The 17,626-nt window shown below is 50.1% G+C and overlaps 1 protein-coding gene across 1 annotated transcript in view; it reads left to right on the top strand.

The window, feature by feature from the left end:
- Positions 1–203: 203 nt before the first annotated feature.
- The window catches only part of RHPN2 (rhophilin Rho GTPase binding protein 2), a 75,726-nt gene continuing 58,303 nt past the window's right edge, over positions 204–17,626 (top strand). The window contains exon 1 of the mRNA XM_035284293.3: positions 204–301. Coding sequence (XP_035140184.1) covers positions 233–301 — 69 coding nt within the window. The 5' untranslated portion in view covers positions 204–232. The remainder of the gene's footprint in view (positions 302–17,626) is intronic.

Here is a 17,626-nt window from a genome sequence, read left to right as displayed (position 1 = left end):
CGCAGGTCTCTGGGTGACGACCGCCGCTAGGGGCGCGGGCTCGGGGCCCGGGGCGGGGCAGGGAGCGTCTCTAGGGCTCCGGGGCTGGGTCCCAGGCGGGACTAGGAGGCCCGTGGGACTGGGCGGGAGTGGAGGGGAGGGGAAGGGCGGGGCCAGGGGCGGGGCCGCGCGTCCTCTCCGGCCAGCCTTGACCGCCGCGGCTCAGTCCGCCCTCCGCGCCCGCGCCGCCAGCATGACCGACGCGCTGCTGCCTGCGACCCCCCAGCCGCTGGAGAAGGAGAACGATGGCTACTTTCGTAAGGTGGGAGGCCTTGGGCGGGCGGGGACCTGCGGGCTCCAGACCTCTTTCCTCCCAGGCCGTGCAGAGGCTGCGGGAGCGCGCGGTCGGGGTCCACCAGGCCAGGAGGGGGAGGGGGCGCACTGGGCCGGCTCTGGCCGGACGGAGGCAGGCGGGGAGGAAGGAGGGCGGTGGTGTTCCCGGCGTCCAGGGCAGGTGGCATCCGGGGCTGAGCTGGGAGTATGGGAGGCGCATGTGGCCGCCCAGCGCAGGTGCGGGCGTAGGACCTGGAGGGGTGCTCTAGTCCTCCCCCACATGCCCCCCGCGCTTGCGATCCCTAGTGCTTGGGGAAAGGACCGGTTCCTGGCTGCACTGGCCCCCTTGGCTTCTGGGCGCGTTGCAGGTGGAGATAGAAAGACCATCCCAGGAGGGTTGGCGGTCTCCTATTTGAGGAGACTAGGTCTCTCTCTGTCGCCCAGGCTGGAGTGCAGTAGCGCGGTTATAGCTCACTGCAGCCTCGACCTCCTGGGCTCCAGCGATCCTCCAGCCCCAGCCTCTGAGTAACTGGAACTGCAGGCGCGCCACCTCGCCAGGCTAATTTTTTGTAGAATTGGGGTCTCTCTCTCGAACTCTTGGTTGGGCTCAAGGGATCCTCCCACCCCTGTTTTCCAAAGTGCTGGGATTACAGGCGCGAGCCACTGCGCCTGGCCAGCTGTTTCTTTTTGCCTCCAAAATGCTTCCACGTCCGCCTGTGGGACTTTACATGGGGCAGGGGAGACCTGCTGGTGGAAGCGGGCCTCCGCCGTTGCCCCGTCCTCGGCTCCGGGTCGCCCTGGAGGGCGTGAGCGCGGCAGGTGAGGCCCGCGGTCTTGTGCGTCTCACTGTATGCTAAAGCGGATTTATCTTGTTGTCCGGGAGACTTGGCGGGGCGGGCCTTGCGGGCTCTTGGCACGTCCTGGCAGCTCTGGGGCTCACATTGCCGCCTTCTGCCCAGAAGATCACAGTCTGGGAACTCAGTGCCTCAAAAGCGACCCCAGCCCGCGGAGCAGGGGCCGTGGGATACCCGCAGGCGGCAGGACCTGGACTACAAAGACAGTTTGGAGCCGGGCGTCATGGTTATACCTTCCACGCCTTCCTCCCTCTAAGTCTGGAGGGAGTCTAAAAATAGCTTTTGGCCTTTGGCCAGGGATCACTGAGTGGGTGTAGAGATTGTTGTTGATTTTTGTTTTTATAATAGATACGACAGTGCATAATTATAAATAGGGAAGTGAAACTGTTTCCCCACAAACGAATCAATTCTTGATTGTTCAAAGCCTAAGGATCCAGTTCCTAAATGGTCTTGGCGTCTTGCTCCTTCTCCCAGGTGACGCAGACTTGGGCTTTGCTCACTGGTGAGGGGCCCTGGGCAGGATAGTGTGGGACAGAGTGGGAAAACTTTTTTGTGAAGTTGCTTTTAGCGTTAAAAAAAAAAGTAGTTTTGAAGTATATTTAAGTTCAAAGATGTCATCATGGAATTACAGGATTATAGCTTCTAATTATGCGTGGCGTTTGGGACAGAGGATCACAGGCTATGGAATTGCAGGAGGAGGCCTGGCCTGGGAATTCCTATGTCTGTCCTCAGGCCCCAGGGCTTGACTGCTACTCCCACAAAATTGCTGTGTGGCCTCCCACAAGTTGCTGCCTCTTTCTGGGACCTTTCCTCCGCAGATTGTTCTCTGAACAGGTGTAGCTCTGGAACTCCACCAGCACCTGGGGGAAAATGGCAGCAAGAGGAGTACACCTGTGAGGGGTGGGCCCAAGCCTTCCAGAACACGTTTTCCTGTGGGAGTCCTCCAGGTCTGCCAGCCCAGGGGAGGACTTGTTGGCACCGCACTGGGAAAGACTGGATGACCAAGGGAGCTAGGAAAGGTGCACAGTTGGGTGTTTTCACTTTTTAATTTGTTATTATTATTTTTTGAGACAGAGTTTTGCTCTTGTTGCCAAGGCTGGAGTGCAAATGGTGCAATCTCGGCCCACTGCAGCCTCTGCCTCCTGGGTTCAAGTGATTCTCCTGCCTCAGCCTCCCGAGTAGTTGGGATTACAGGTGCCCACCACCCAGCCCAGCTAATTTTTTTTTGGTGGGGGGGGGCGGGGATGGGGGACAGATTTTCTCTCTTGTTGCCCAGGCTGGAGTACAATGGCTCAATCGTGGCTCACTGCAACCTCAGCCTCCCTGGTTCAAGTGATTCTCCTGCCTCAGCCTCCTGAGTAGCTGGGATTACAGGCATGCACCACCATGCCTGGCTATATTTTTGTACTTTTAGTAGAGACTGGGTTTCTCCATGTTGGTCAGGCTGGTCTTGAGCTCCCGACCTCAGGTGATCCACCCAACTAAGCCTCCCAAAGTTCTGGGATTACAGGCATGAGCCACCACACCCAGTGTATTATTATTATTTTTTTTTTTGAGATGGAGTCTCACTCACTCTGTCACCCAGGCTGGAGTGCAGTGGCGTGATCTTGGCTCACTGCAGTCTCTGCCTCCTGGGTTCAAGCAAGCCTCCCGAGTAGCTAGGATTACAGGCGTGTGCCACCACGCCTGGCTAATTTTTGTATTTTTAGTAGAAATGGGGTTTCACCATGTTGGCCAGGCTAGTCTCAAACTCCTGACCTGAAGTGCCTCAGCCTTCCAAAGTGCTGGATTACAGGCATGAGCAACTGCACCTAGCCACGTTTTTTAGAGGCAGTTTCTCTGGTACTGGATGAGAGAATCAGGGGTGCAAAATTGCTTTACTTAAAAGAATCAGTTTTCGGCTGGGCGCGGTGGCTCAAGCCTGTAATCCCAGCACTTTGGGAGGCCGAGGCGGGTGGATCACGAGGTCAAGAGATCAAGACCATCCAATATGGTGAAACCCCGTCTCTACTAAAGATACAAAAAAAAATTAGCTGGGCATGGTGGCGCGTGCCTGTAATCCCAGCTACTCAGGAGGCTGAGGCAGGAGAATTGCCTGAACCCAGGAGGCGGAGGTTGTGGTGAGCCGAGATTGCACCATTGCACTCCAGCCTGGGTACAACAAGAGCGAAACTCCGTCTCAAAAAAAAAAAAAAGAATCAGTTTTCAAAATGAGACCTTGTAACGATTGTTGTGCTGCTCCATGTTAAGTCATTCCAGTTCAAAGAGTCTGTTTGTCTTAGGAAAATAAAAGGTGTTGATGTCGAATCTTTCCTCATCTATGACCTGAGCCAATTTGACCTAAAGCAAATACGGCCCGGGTATGGTGGCTCATACCCGTAATCCCAGTAGATTGGGAGGCTGAGGCAGGGGATCACTCAAGGCCAGGCATTCCCGACCAGCCTGGGCAACATAGCAAGACCCCATCTCTACAAGAAGTTTATTTAAAAAAGTAAAAATTAAAACAAAATGCTGGCCGAATGAAAGGCAGGTGCTGTCCAGGTGAAGAAGGGGAGGAAGAGCCCTTCAGGCAGAAGGAACAGCTTGTTGAGAGCTGTGGCATTGTGAGTGCTTTGTAGGGACCCCTGGGGTGTGGAGATGTTAGTGGGAGCCAGGCAGTTCAGGGTCATGCATCTTGATTGACCTAGGAACTGTGGAATCCATCAAAGTATTTAAAGCAGGACCAGGCCTTTGAGATTTGTGTATGAGAAAGACCACTTTGATCCCTGAATGGTGAATGGGTGAGGGATGGGAAAGAAGCTATGGTGGACCCAGGCAGGGAGGCATTGGGGGGGATTTAGCCCCTTTTAATACCTACCATCTTTGCCCTTCCTTCTCTGTTAGGGACTATTGATGATACAGTCAGTGACAGAAAGTGCTGTGGGTGGGGTAGGGTGCCTCACCTGTAATCCCAACATTTTGGGTGGCTGAGGTAGGAGGATCGCTTGAGGCCAGCAATTTAAGACCAGCCTGGGCAACATAGCAAGACCCCATCTCTACAAGAAGTTTAAAAATCAGCCTGGCATAGTGGTGTGTTCCTGTAATCCCATCTACTTGGGAGGCTGAGGTGGGAGGATATTCCAAGCCCATGAAGTCGAGGCTGCAGTGAGCAGTTATCACGTCATTGCACTCCAGCCTGGATGACAGAGCAAGATCCTGTCTCGAAAAAGAAAAAGGCATTGTAAACACAGCCTCCGTCACCCATTCTTTCCACCAGCTTGTACCCTTAGTTCAGACCAGGGGGCCTCATCCAGGGATGAGGAAGTTGGAATGATAGACCTGGAGAAAAGGCAGTGTCTGGTAGGGAAGGAAAGAACTGATGGGACAGGTTATGGCAGGGAAGGAGCTGCCAATGAGAATCCAAAATGCCTGCCTATTAGCCAGGTGTGGTGGTACCACCTGTGGTCCCAGCTATTTAGGAGGCTGAGGCAGGAGGATCGGAGAGCCTAGGAGGTGGAGGCTGCAGTGAGCCAAGATCACACCAGTACATTCCTGCCTGGGCAACAGAATGAGACCCTGTTTCAAAAAAAAGCATCACAATGCCTGCCTGAGGTGTCTGGTTATGCGCCTCCTCGAGATGGGGTGAACATGAGGCTAGTGCATGGATGGGTAGACTTGAGATCCCCATGGGATATCCACATGGCGGTCCCACTGGAGAGCACACTCCATGGGCCCACAGCCATGCTGACGCCCTTGCTGCAGGTGCAATTTTGGGTGGCACCAGTTGGGAAGCAGTCAGGGTACTGAGTGAAAGGATCTGGGCTAGAAGGGAAGAGTTCTTCTGCTTTAGGGGTGGGTAGAGAGTGGGAGTGAAGCCACAATGGTGGCGGTGTCTAGGAAGCTGAGAGGTCAGTCTTTTTAGTGGAGCAGGGCTTGACAGGTCAGAAGGATGCTGGAAGGTCATGGATTTAGTCCTTGAGGAGTCTTTAGGAAATGCATAGTTGAGAGTTGGGAACAAAAGTCAGTGTGTCAGGGTACAGGGGGAGAAGGGCAGGGAAAATATTGCTGGAGACAGAGGGGAACTGAGGAGAGAGAAGGCAGCTTTGTTTTAGAATGAGGAAGTCCAGAGCCAGTTAAAGACAAAGGTGAGGAAGTTGGGTGGGGACAGCTGGCGACTCAGGGAGAAGGTGAGCTGGGGAGGCATCAGAGGAGTTGAGGAGGGGGTGAGGGTTGCCAACAGCAGCTGCATTCATTGGGTGGCTGAGCCAGCCGGGAGCAGTGACGACCCCTGAGACTGGAGATGCAGTTGGAATGTTGGGGCATCTCTCCCCAGGTCGGGCTTCCCATCCTGTATTTTTTTTTTTTTTTTTTTTTTGAGATGGAGTCTTGCTCCCTCCCCGTGGCTGGAGTGCAGTGGTGCAATCTCAGCTCCCTGCAACCTCCACCTCCCCGGTTCAAGCGATTCTTGTGCCTCGGCCTCCCAAGTGGCTGGGATTACAGGTATGCACCACCATGCCTGGCTAATTTTTGTATTTTTTAGTAGAGATGGGGTTTCACCACGTTGGTCAGGCTGTTCTCTAACTCCTGACCTCAAATGATTCACCTGCCTTGGCCTCCCAAAGTGCTGGGATTATAAGCGTGAGTCCCTGCACCTGGCCCTGTATCTTGACTGTTGGGATTTTGTGCACACTGAAGGATCAAATGAATTTCCACTAAAGTCAGGCTTCTCTTTCATCCTGTTCTCTGTGTCGTGCCTTTCCTCCCCTTTTCTTTAAAATGGCATTCTGCTCCATTCATCCGAAAAGGATTTATGGAGTGACAGCTCAGTGCCTGACCCCTCGGGAGGTTCAGCGGCACTCCCGACCCTGACTTGATATGGTTTCTTTGGCAGAAGTTCCCAGCAGGTCTCATTTCCTGGAGTGCTGAGCAGGGCTGGGAATTGGTGCTTTGTTGGGATGGCTCCGGCCATGCATGATGCTTGAAAAGGAATCAGCCTCCTGGCTTTTTTTTTTTGAGATGGAGTCTTGCTCTATCGCCCACGCTGGAGTGTAGTGGTAGACTCTTGGTTCACTGCATCCTCCACCTCTAGTGCTCAAGCGATTCTCCTACCTCAGCCTCCCGAGTAGCTGGGATTATAGGCGTTGGCCACCATGCCCGGCTAATCTTTGTATTTTTAGTAGAGATGGGGTTTCACCATGGTGGCCAGGCTGGTCTTGAACTTCTGACCTCAAGTGATTTGCCCGACTTAGCCTCCCAAAGTGCTGGGATTACAGGCATGAGCCGCTGCGCCTAGCCTTGAATCAGCCTATTGGCTAGAGAGCAAAAAGTGGGGTAGTCCATGGGCCTTAAAACAGAGCTTCAACTGTGTCTTGTGTACCTAATTGCTCAAAAGTTCCTTATGTGGGCTGGGCATGAATCCTAAATGTGGAAGACAGTCACTAGTAGGGGATGGAGGGAGTCCCCTTGATTTTTTTTTTTTTTTTTTTTTTTTTGAGATGGAGTTTCGCTCTTGTTGCCTAGGCTGGAGTGCAGTGGCGTGATCTCAGCTCACTACAACCTCTGCCTCCTGGGTTCAAGCAAATCTGCTTTAGCCTCCAGAGTAGCTGGGATTACAGGCATGTGCCACCATGCCCAGCTAATTTTTGTATTTTTAGTAGAGATGGGGTTTCAGCATGTTGGCCAGGCTAGTCTCAAACTCCCAACCTCAGGCGATCCACCTCCCTCAGCCTCCCAAAGTGCTGGGATTATAGTGAGCCATTGTGCCCGGCCCAGGACTCCCCTTATTAATTGGCCTTTTTGGAATCAGGTAGGATGACTTGGCTGTACAGAGCCTCAGATATAACTTAGCCCCAGGACGGGCATTGACGCCCCCAGTATGGACCTCCTAATCTCCGCTGGCACCTTGGGAGGTCTCTGAAAAAAGAAACCTTTCAGGTCTATTATAAAATCATGTCTCTCTCACTTTTTCTTTTCTTCTGTTTCCTCCTTCCTTGTTTTTTTTTTTTCTTTTTCTTTTCTCACTCTGTCACCTAGGCTGGAGTGCAATGGCATGATCTCGGCTCACTGCAACCTCCACCTCCCAGGTTCAAGTAAGTCTCCTGCCTCGGCCTCCCGAGTAGCTGGGACTACAGGCCGCCACATACCCGGCTAAGTTTTGTATTTTTTTGTTTTTTTGTGTGTTTTTTTGGACCGTAAGGAAGAAGGTTTTATATTTTTAGTAGAGATGGGGTTTCACCCTATTGGTCAGCCTGGTCTCAAACTCCTGACGCTGTCATCTGCCCACCTCTGCCTCCCAAAGTGCTGGGATTACAGGCGTGAGCCACTGCGCTGCCTTACCTTTTTTTTTTTTCTTCATGTCAGGGTGTATCTGTTTGATCCAGGCTGGAGTGCGGTGGCATGATCATAGCTCACTGCACCCTCGACCTCCCAGGCTCCAGCAATCTTCCTGTCTCAGCCTCCTGAGTAGCTGGGACAACAGGCATGAGCCTCGAAGCCTGGCTAATTTTTTATAGAGACAGGTTCTCATCACTATGTTGCCCAGGCTGGTCTCGAATTCTTTGGGGTCAAGCCTCAGCCTCCCACAGTGGGATTACAGGCATGAGTCACCACACCCAGCTTTTCCTGGCTTCTCATTATATTTTATTCCTTCCCATTATGTTTTTGTGTTTAAACAGAAGTACAGCTCTATAATATTACTATAAATTACTTTTTCAAAAAGACAACCAATGGAAATGTAACTTCCTTTTTTTTGAGATGGAATTTCACTGTTGTTACCCAGACTGGAGAGCAATGGCGTGATCTCAGCTCACTGCAACCGCCGCCTCCTGGGTTCAAGCGATTCTCCTGCCTCAGCCTCCCGAGTAGCTGGGACTACAGGCGTGCACCACCATGCCCAGCTAATTTTTGTATTTTCAGTAGAGACAGGGTTTCACCTTGTTGACCAGGATGGTCTTGATCTCTTGACCTCGTGATCCACCCACCTCGGCCTCCCAAAGTGCTGGGATTATAGGCATGAGCCACCACCCCCGGCCGGAAATGTAACTTCTTTTCCCCAGATTTTTATGCACTTCCTACTGAAAATCTTGGAAGAATTATTGTGCTCTGGCCTATAGTTAATTGCAGAGTCATGTAAGTTTCTAGAATGCTGCATCCTGATAGCAGATTCCTTTTCTGCAACTGCCCCTGTACCCCGTAGTATTAAAACTCACAGGAAAATCTGTTCTTGACTATGAAGAAAAGCAGCCTGAAAGAAACTAAAGAAAGCCTTTCACTAGGGCCATGGAAAGGCTGGGAATGAAAGGTCTTGGTACTCTGTGGAAGAAGAGAGTGAGTACACAGTGAGGCTTTGTCACTTCTTATCTCTGCCTCTTCATCCTTTGGGAATGCTAATGCCCCCAAATGAATTTAGCTCCTTTGTTTTTACTCAAGAGCTGTAGGAGAAGTTGTTTCTTGTTCACAGGGCCTCTGGGTTCATTGTGTCCTGGTTTATGGTCTCTATTGGCTCTGGGGCTTCCTGGAGGCTCCCGCAGAGAGGGAAGGAGGATAATTTTTGTTTGTTGTTTGTTTTAACCCAGAAGCTCCTTGCAGTCCTCTGCAAGGAGCAGGGATCTACTCTCGGAATGAGCAGCATTCATTTTAGCGAGGGCTAATTTCGTGTTAGACACTTGTGTGTATCCTTTATGACCACACGTCTGGATGAGGAAGCCTTCGGACGGGCTGAGTCTACCAGGCACAGCTTGGCTCATGCGGGGTCAGCAACCTCAGCTCTGTTGGTACTGATGTTACCCCTCTGGCTGTTTAGATCCATCCCCTTGGAGCCTTGAGGCAGTTGCTAATAGAGAGGGAGGGAGGCAGAGGAGAGTAAAGGTTGGTGAAGCTGACCCCACCCCTGATTTCCCCATCAAGGTCTAATCAGAGTTTTTTCTTTTTTTGACACGGAGTCTCACTGTGTTGCCAGGTTAGAGTGCAGTGGTGTGATCTTGGCTCACTGCAACCTCTGACTCCGGGGTTCAACAATTGTCCTGCTTCGTTCTCCTGAGTAGCTGGGATTACAGGCATGTGCCACCACACCCAGCTAATTTGTGTATTTTTAGTAGAGACGGGGTTTCTCCGTGTTGGCCAGGATGGTCTCAATCTCCTGACCTTATGATCCTCCTGCCACAGCCTCCCAAAGTGCTGGGATTACAGGCATGAGCCACCATGCCTGGCCGATTTTTTTTTTTAGGGTGACAGAATCTGGCCCTGTCACCCAGGCTGGAGTGCAGTGGCACCATCATAGCTCACTGCAGCCTTGACCTCCTGGGCTCAAGTGATCCTCCTGCCTCAGCCTCCCAAGTAGCTGAGACTACAAACATGATTAAAAATCACCATACCTGGCTGATTTAAAATTTGGTTTTTTTGTTGAGATGGGGTCTTACTGTGTTGACTAAGCTGGTCTTGAACTCCTGGCCTCAAGCAATCATCCCATCTCAGTGGTAGGCTATTATAGGTGTGAACCACTGCACCCAGCCCTAAGCCAGATCTTGAAGGCCAGGCTGGATGTAGGCTGATTGGCCTTGGAGAGGGTCTGCTCAGCTGCATGATATCTGCCACCAGCCCCAAGGGCCTGCATTACCCACAGCCCTCCACTGGGGGATCCTGGCCAGGAGGTGTCCCTTGGCAGAAACAGAATTTTCAGGGTGACTCAGAGGAGAGTCAGCGTGATGAGCTGTAACACTGTAAATGTCCCTTATTTCCTGGGGCTATTTGGATGATTGCCACAAGCCACTTGATGCTACTAGGTGCTGGCCTGATCAACACTTCCTCCTCTGGCTCAGGTACCAGAGTCCCATGACACAAAGGCTGCATTGGAGGTGGCCATAAGGCACAGTGGAACAGCTCAGCCAGAGGCTGGGTGTCTGGCAGAGAGGCAGTAAGGGGTGCCAGGGGAGGACAAGGTCCCTTACTTGCAGCACCAGGGACAGAGAGACCATGGTGAATGATTTTTTTTTTTTTTTTTTTTTTTTTTGAGGCGGAGTTTCGCTGTTGTTACCCAGACTGGAGTGCAATGGCACAACCTCGGCTCACCGCAACCGCCGCCTTTGGGTTCAAGCAATGCTTCTGCCTCAGCCTCCCCGAGTAGCTGGGACTACAGGCGCGCACCACCATGCCCAGCTAATTTTTTGTATTTTTAGTAGAGTAGGGGTTTCACCATGTTAACCAGGATGGTCTCGATCTCTTGACCTCATGATCCACCCGCCTCGGCCTCCCAAAGTGCTGGGATTACAGGCTTGAGCCACCGCGCCTGGCCTGATGTTTGTTTTAACCCAGAGTCCCTCAGGGCTGCCCATTCAGACCCTCAGGGTTCCCTATGGCCAGGTTTCCATTTGATTATAAGAAGAGAAAAGGGGCCCCGTGCGGTGGCCCTTGACCGAGGTGGGTCGAGGTCAGGAGCTCGAGACCAGTGTGACCAACATGGTGAAACCCTGTCTCTACTTAAAATACAAAAGCTGTACATGATGAAGCATGCCTGTAATCCCAGCTACTCGGGAGGCTGAGGCAGGAGAATCACTGGAACCCAGGAGGCAGAGGTTGCAGTGAGCTGAGATCAAGCCACTGCACTCCAGCCTTGGTGGCAGAGCCAGACTCTGTCTCCAAAAAACAAAACACTATTAAAACTATTGGTGTGTCCTGCCAGTTGAAATAAGCAAATTATTGGTCTGGAAATACAATTGATTCATGGAAATGTTTGTGATTTGATGTGGTGGGAGACACAGTAAAAGCCTGGTTATTCAAGACTGGGTGCGGTGGCTCATGTCTGTAATCCTAGCACTTTGGGAGGCTGAGGCGGGTGGATCACTTGAAACCAAGAGTTGGAGACCATCCTGGCCAACATGGTAAAACCCTGTCTCTACTAAAAAATATATAAAAATTAGCTGGGCATGGTGGCACATTCCTATAATCCCAGCTACTCGGGAGGTTGAGACAGGAGAATTACTTGAACCCAGGAGGTGGAGGTTGCAGTGAGCTGAGATTGCGCCATTGCACTCCAGCTTGGGTGACAGAGCAAGACTCCATCTCAAACAAACAACAAAAAAAGCCTAATTATTCAGCACGTTGAAAAATAACCGTGATTGGCACCCAGTAGGGGTTTATAGAGATTTCTGGAACATACTGAAGGGAGCTTGTAACTAAAGATTATGGCTGTGTTGATTCATATTGAGCCCCCTCCACCCCCGTGTGAATGGTTTGGGATTCCCTGGGGAGACGGCTGGGCCCCGACCTCCAGCCCTGACAGCTGGTGGAGATCCTAGAAGGGCAGGAGGGCTGTTGACAGGTACCAAATTCATGTTTTTATTTTTATGGACATGGACAAGCTAGATTCTTTCTACCCAGCCTGCCCTGAATCTCCATTGTGGTGAAAAGTTATATTAGATGTATGTCTGTATTGCAGGGTAATGCATGCTGTTTTCTGTGCTTTCTTGTTGATAGCTCTGGCTAATTTATAAACAGGCAATTCTGTTTTCCAGAGTTTGGTGGTTGAGTGAGGGATTGCGTAACCAGGAAGGAGTGAGAAAGGCAGAGAAAATAATCTTTGCTGGAGAAGCAGCTAAAAACACCTGCTTTTGGTGGGGCATAGTGGCTCATATCTGTAATCACAGCACTTTGGGAGGCCAAGGCGGGTGGATCACGAGGTCAGGAGATCAAGACCATCCTGGCCAACATGGTGAAACCCCGTCTCTACTAAAAATACAAAAAAAAAAAAAAAGAAGAAGAAGAAGAAGAAAATTAGCCGGGTGTGGTGGCAAATGCCTGTAATCTCAACTATTCGGGAGGTTGAGGTAGGAGAATCTCCTGAACCCAGGAGGAGGTTGAGGTTACAGTGAGCCAAGATTGCACCATTGCACTCCATCCTGGGCAACAAGGGCAAAGCTCTGTCTCAAAACAATATCAACAACAACAACTGCCTTCCTGTGTCCCGTGGAAAAGTCTCTCTGGCTGGGAGCTGACCCAGCCCTGCCATGTCATCTCTCACTTAATTTCAGCCTGAACCTCTAGATCCCAAGCTCGCACGTTGCCCTCAATTTGATGGAAACACGTCTGCATGTGTGAGCTTTATCTTTGGCTGTGTGGAAGAAGGGCCCATACTGTTGCCCATGGTGCAGGGGAAGCAGGTCCCAGGCACTGCCCAGAACAGAGAGGGGTCCCCGTGGGGGAAGAAAAACTGCCCCATTCCAGGAGTAGCTTGACCATCCTTTCCTTTCTTCCTAATTAACTGCCTGCCTCTAGTTTGTTTTTTTTTTTTTTTAACTTAACACACATTTATTTTTCATAGTTCTAGAGGTTAGAAATCCAAGATCAAGGTGCCAGCATGGTCAGTTTTGGGTAAGGGCTCTCTTTCTGACTTTCTTTTCTTTGTTGTTGCCCAGGCTGGAGTGCAATGGCGGGATCTCGTCTCACCACAACTTCTGCCTCCCAGGTTCAAGCAGTTCTCCTGCCTCAGCCTTTTGAGTAGCTGAGATTACAGGCGTGAGCCACGACGCCCAGCTAATTTTTGTATTTTTAGTAGAGACAGGGTTTCACCATATTGGCCAGGCTGGTCTCAAACTCCTGACCTTGTGATCACCTGCCAGGGTCTACATAAGTGGGCCGACCCCAGAAGTCGCCTGTACAGCTGGTGATGACACTGGGGTTGACTCAGTACTTGCTTTTCTTTCTTTCTTTCTTTTTTTTTTTTTGGAGATGGAGTCTCGCTCTGTCACCAGGCTGGATTACAGTGGTGCGATCTCAGCTCACTGCAAACTCCACCTCCCGGATTCAAGCAATTCTAGTGCCTCAGCCTCCTGAGTAGCTGGGACTGCAGGCGCATGCCACCACGCCCAGCTAATTTTGTAGTTTTAGTAGAGATGGAGTTTTACTGAGTTGGCCAGGGTGGAGTACTTGGTTTACTTGGGGGTTGGCTGTCTGACCACCATTCCAAGTTTCAGACTGATGGAAATGTCTGAACCTTCGTGTGGGAAGGGAATAGACTGCATGGAGGAGAAAGTCACAATAGAACTTGTCAACAGTAGCCCCCAAGGTCAGAACAGCTCAGTTGGCCCCACATGTGTGTGACCCTTAGCCCCAGTCCCTGGTGCAAACCCTCACTCCAGTTTCAAAGCAGCTCTGTGTTCTGTTGAGAATCAATCCCAGTCTCTGAGTTGCAGAGGCTGTTCTGGAAGCTGTTTGTTCAGGGCTAACGTCTTGTTATTAGACGAGACTGGAGGTGGGGTGAGAAATTTATGGGTGAGGATGGTAGACCCCCTACTTTGTCCCTACAGAGCAGCCCCTGGCAGGGGCTGATAGATGGCTGATAGTTTCCAGTGATGCCAGGGAGTCTTCCTGGCGGTCTTGTCCAGGTTTACCTCTCAGGGAAGTTTCCACACAGCCCTGGGGTATTTCTGGTGTTTCCTAGCAGGGCCCAGCATCCTTACCTGCCAGGAAGAAGTAATGTGGTTTTGGGTCCAATTACTCAGTCAGATCTAACCCTAAACATTCCTGTGCTTTATCTAGAAACTTGATCACACAACTGTGGGCTGGTTAGGGTGTAGTGATTCCAAGCCAGCAGAAGTTGGGTAAAGTATCCGAACAGAAAAAAAGTTCTTATCTGTAGGCTGGAATGGCTGCTTATCTGAACTCTGGGAATGTACATGAAGGAATTGGTTATTCAAGCTTCCCTGTAAAGTGAAACTCAGCAGTGGAGATCCAGGTAATTCTGAGTCCAATTGAACCATAGTCATTTTTGGAAGTGGAAAGAGACTGACAGTTGTTTTATTCTTTTTTTTTTTTAATTTTTTTTTAAAGATGGGGCTTCACCATGATGGCCAGGCTGGTCTTGAACTCCTGACCTCAGCTGATCCACCCACCTCGGCCTCCCAAAGTGCTAGGATTACAGGCTTGAGCCACTGCACCCAGCTGTTTTAGTCCTTTAATGTTAACATATTAAATTATAATAGCTTAATATTAAAGTTTTTTGCAGGGGGAGGATGGAGTCTTGCTCTGTTGCCCATGATCTCAGCTCACTGCAACCTCCATCTCCCAGGTTTAAGCTGTTCTATCACCTCAGCCTCCCGAGTAGCTGGAATTACAGGTGCATGCCACCATGCCCGGCTGATTTTTTTTTTTTTTTTTTTGAGATGGAGTTTCGTTCTTGTTACCCAGGCTGGAGTGCAATGGCATGATCATGGCTCACCACAACCTCTGCCTCCTGGGTTCAAGCAATTCTCCTGCCTCAGCCTCCCAAGTAGCTGGGACTACAGGTACGCACCACCATGCCCAGCTAATTTTTGTATTTTTAGTAGAGACAGGGTTTCACCTTGTTGACCAGGATGGTCTCGATCTCTTGACCTTGTGATCCACCCACCTCGGCCTCCCAGAGTGCTGGGATTATAGGCGTGAGCCACCACGCCCGACCTTTTTTGGTATTTTTAATAGAGACAGGTTTTGCCATGTTGGCCAGGCTGGTCTCAAACTCCTGGCTTCCAGTGATCCGCCTGCCTCAGCCTTCCAAAATGCTGGGATTACAGATGTGAGCTACCCCACCTGGCCCACATTAAAGATATTTTAATTTTGTTTGTTTGTTTGTTTGTTTTGAGATGGAGTCTTGCTCTGTTGCCCAAGCTGGAGTGCAGTGGTATTATTTCAGGTCACTGCAACCTCTGCCTTCCGGGTTCAAGTGATTCTCCTGCCTCAGCCTCCAGAGTAGCTGGGATTATAGGTGCACATCACTACACCCGGCTAATTTTTGTATTTTTTTTTTTTTTTTGAGACGGAGTTTCGCTCTTGTTACCCAGGCTGGAGTACAATGGCACGATCTTAGCTCACCATAACCTCTGCCTCTTGGGTTCAGGCAATTCTCCTGCCTCAGCCTCCTGAGTAGCTGGGATTACAGGCATGCGCCACCGTGCCCAGCTAATTTTTTGTAATTTTTAGTAGAGACAGGGTTTCACCATGTTGACCAGGATGGTCTCGATCTGTTGACCTCGTGAGCCACCGCGCCTGGCCAATTTTTGTATTTTTAGTAGAGACGGGATTTCACCATGTTGGCCAGGCTGGTCTCGATCTCCTGACCTCAGGTGATCCACCTGCCTCGGCCTCCCAAGTTCTGGGATTACAGGTGTGAGCTACTGTGCATGGCCAAAGATATTTTCATCTCAAATCTGAAAAAAAGACAAAATCGGGGATCGTTTCCTGCTTTAAATTATATTGACTTTAAAATCCATTCCAGGTGTCGTGGCTCACACCTGTAATCCCAGCACTTTGGGTGGCTGAGGTGGGTGGATCACGTGTAGTCAGGAGTTGGAGACAAGCCTGGCCAACATGGTGAAACCCCATCTCTACTAAAAATACAAAATGTAGCCAGGTATGGTGGCAGGCACCTGTAATACCAGCTACTCGGGAGGCTGAGGCAGGAGAATCACTGGAACCTGGGAGATGGAGGCTGTAGTGAGCTGAGATTGTACCACTGCACACCAGCCTGGGCGACAGAGCAAGACTCTGCTTCAAAAAATATATATATCTATTTCAACTCAGATTTGAATATTTGTGCAATTTGAACTTAGGGGAAAGTGTCCTTTCGAGAAAGGGAAAATAAAATTAGGTTGTGGGACTGTGTGAGGGACAGGTGGTGGTGATCTGCTGGGAAGTGAGAATGAGAAGTCTTTTAGTTTTATTATTTTAAATTTTTTATGATTATTCTTTGTAGAGACAGAGTCTCACTCTGTCATCCAGGCTGGAGTGCAGTGGTGCAGTCATACCTCACCGCAGTCTCAAACTCCCGGCCTCAAGCAATCCTCTGGCCTCAGCCTCCCAAAGTGCTGGGATTATAGGCTTGAGCTACCATGCCTGGCCAAGAATGAGAAATCTTTGTGGAAGGAGAATACTGGGATCCCTGAGAAGGTTTCAGCTATAGATAACTCATATCTCCCTTCTTGGGGTCTGGGCCATGGTTGTGGCTTGGGCAGAGAGGTTGGGGAGACCAGGTGTGTGCAGGCCTGAGATGTGACTCAGCGAGAGAGGAAGGGCAGTCTCTTGACTTGAAGCCAGATCACTCCCAGGGAGTTGCATCAGTGGGCGGGACCTAGAGATAAGCGTCAAAGAGGAATGTAGTTCTAACTCAGGTCCTAGGGCCTCTACCTGTCTGGCCTGGGAAGAACACCATTAAGTTAAAATGAAGCTTTCATTCTGATCTTAAACTTTATAGCATGAAACATTGCAATCCAAATACCCCAGGGCGTAATGGTCAGAGAACACAGGCAGTTTGCTGAAAAACATTTAAGTGATCAAGATTATCCAGAAAAAACTTTACCTTCACTGTTACAATAAACAAACACATTAGAAGAATGAGATACCTGTTTTTGCTTGCCAATTTGGCAAAGATTAAAAATTGTAATTTTCAACTATACAGATAAAAAGATAACCCAGTGTAAAACTGGGCAAAGGAGGGAGGGCCAGGTGTGGTGGCTCACACCCGTAATCCTAGCACTTTGGGAGGCTGAGGTGGGCGGATCACTTGAGTTTAGGAGTTCAAGACCAGCCTAGCTACCATGGTAAAACCCCATCTCATAAGACTGGGCGCAGTGGCTCACGCCTGTAATCCCAGCACTTTGGGAGGCCGAGGCGGGTGGATCATGAGGTCAAGAGATCGAGACCATCCTGGTCAACATGGTGAAACCCCATCTCTACTAAAAATACAAAAAATTAGCTGGGCATAGTGGCGCGTGCCTGTAATCCCAGCTACTCAGGAGGCTGAGGCAGGAGAATTGCCTGAACCCAGGAGGCGGAGGTTGCAGTGAGCCGAGGTCATGCCATTGCACTCCAGCCTGGGTAACAAGAGTGAAACAACATCTCAAAAAAAAAAAAAAAAAAAAAATCTCTACCAAAAAATATAAAAATTAGCTGGGTGTGGTGGCATGCACCTGTATTCCCAGCTACTCAGGAGGCTGAGGCAGGAGAATCACTTGAACCCAGGAGGCGGAGGTTGCAGTGAGCTGAGATCGCACCACTGCAGTCCAGTCTGGGCGACAGACTGAAATCGTGTCTCAAAAAAAAAAACTGGGTAAAGGATCCAAATTGATATTTCTTCTAAGAAGACATACAAATGGCCAATAAGTTCATGAATTAAAAGATATTCAACGTCATTAACTGTCAGGGAGACACAGTTCAGAACCACAGTGAGCGATAGCACACACACAATGTAGTATTAATAAAAAGGATAGACCAGCACATGTATTGGCGAGATGTAGATAAGTTGGCACTCTCGTGCTGTTAGTGGGATTGTAAAATTGTATAACCACTTTGGAAGAGTCCGATAGCTCCTCAAATGGTTAAATGTAGAATAAATCATATGATCTAGCCTGTGCACGGTGGCTCACCCCTGTAATCCCAGCACTTTGGGAAGCCAAGGGAGGCGGATCACTTGAAGTCAGGAATTTGAGACCAGCCTGGGCAACATGGCAAAACCC

Source organism: Callithrix jacchus, chromosome 22, assembly GCF_049354715.1.
Source record: "Callithrix jacchus isolate 240 chromosome 22, calJac240_pri, whole genome shotgun sequence".
In the NCBI taxonomy this organism is placed as follows: Eukaryota; Metazoa; Chordata; class Mammalia; order Primates; family Cebidae; genus Callithrix; species Callithrix jacchus.
The sequence above is the reverse complement of the archived record's forward strand: the minus strand, read 5'-3'. Positions and strand labels throughout refer to the sequence as shown.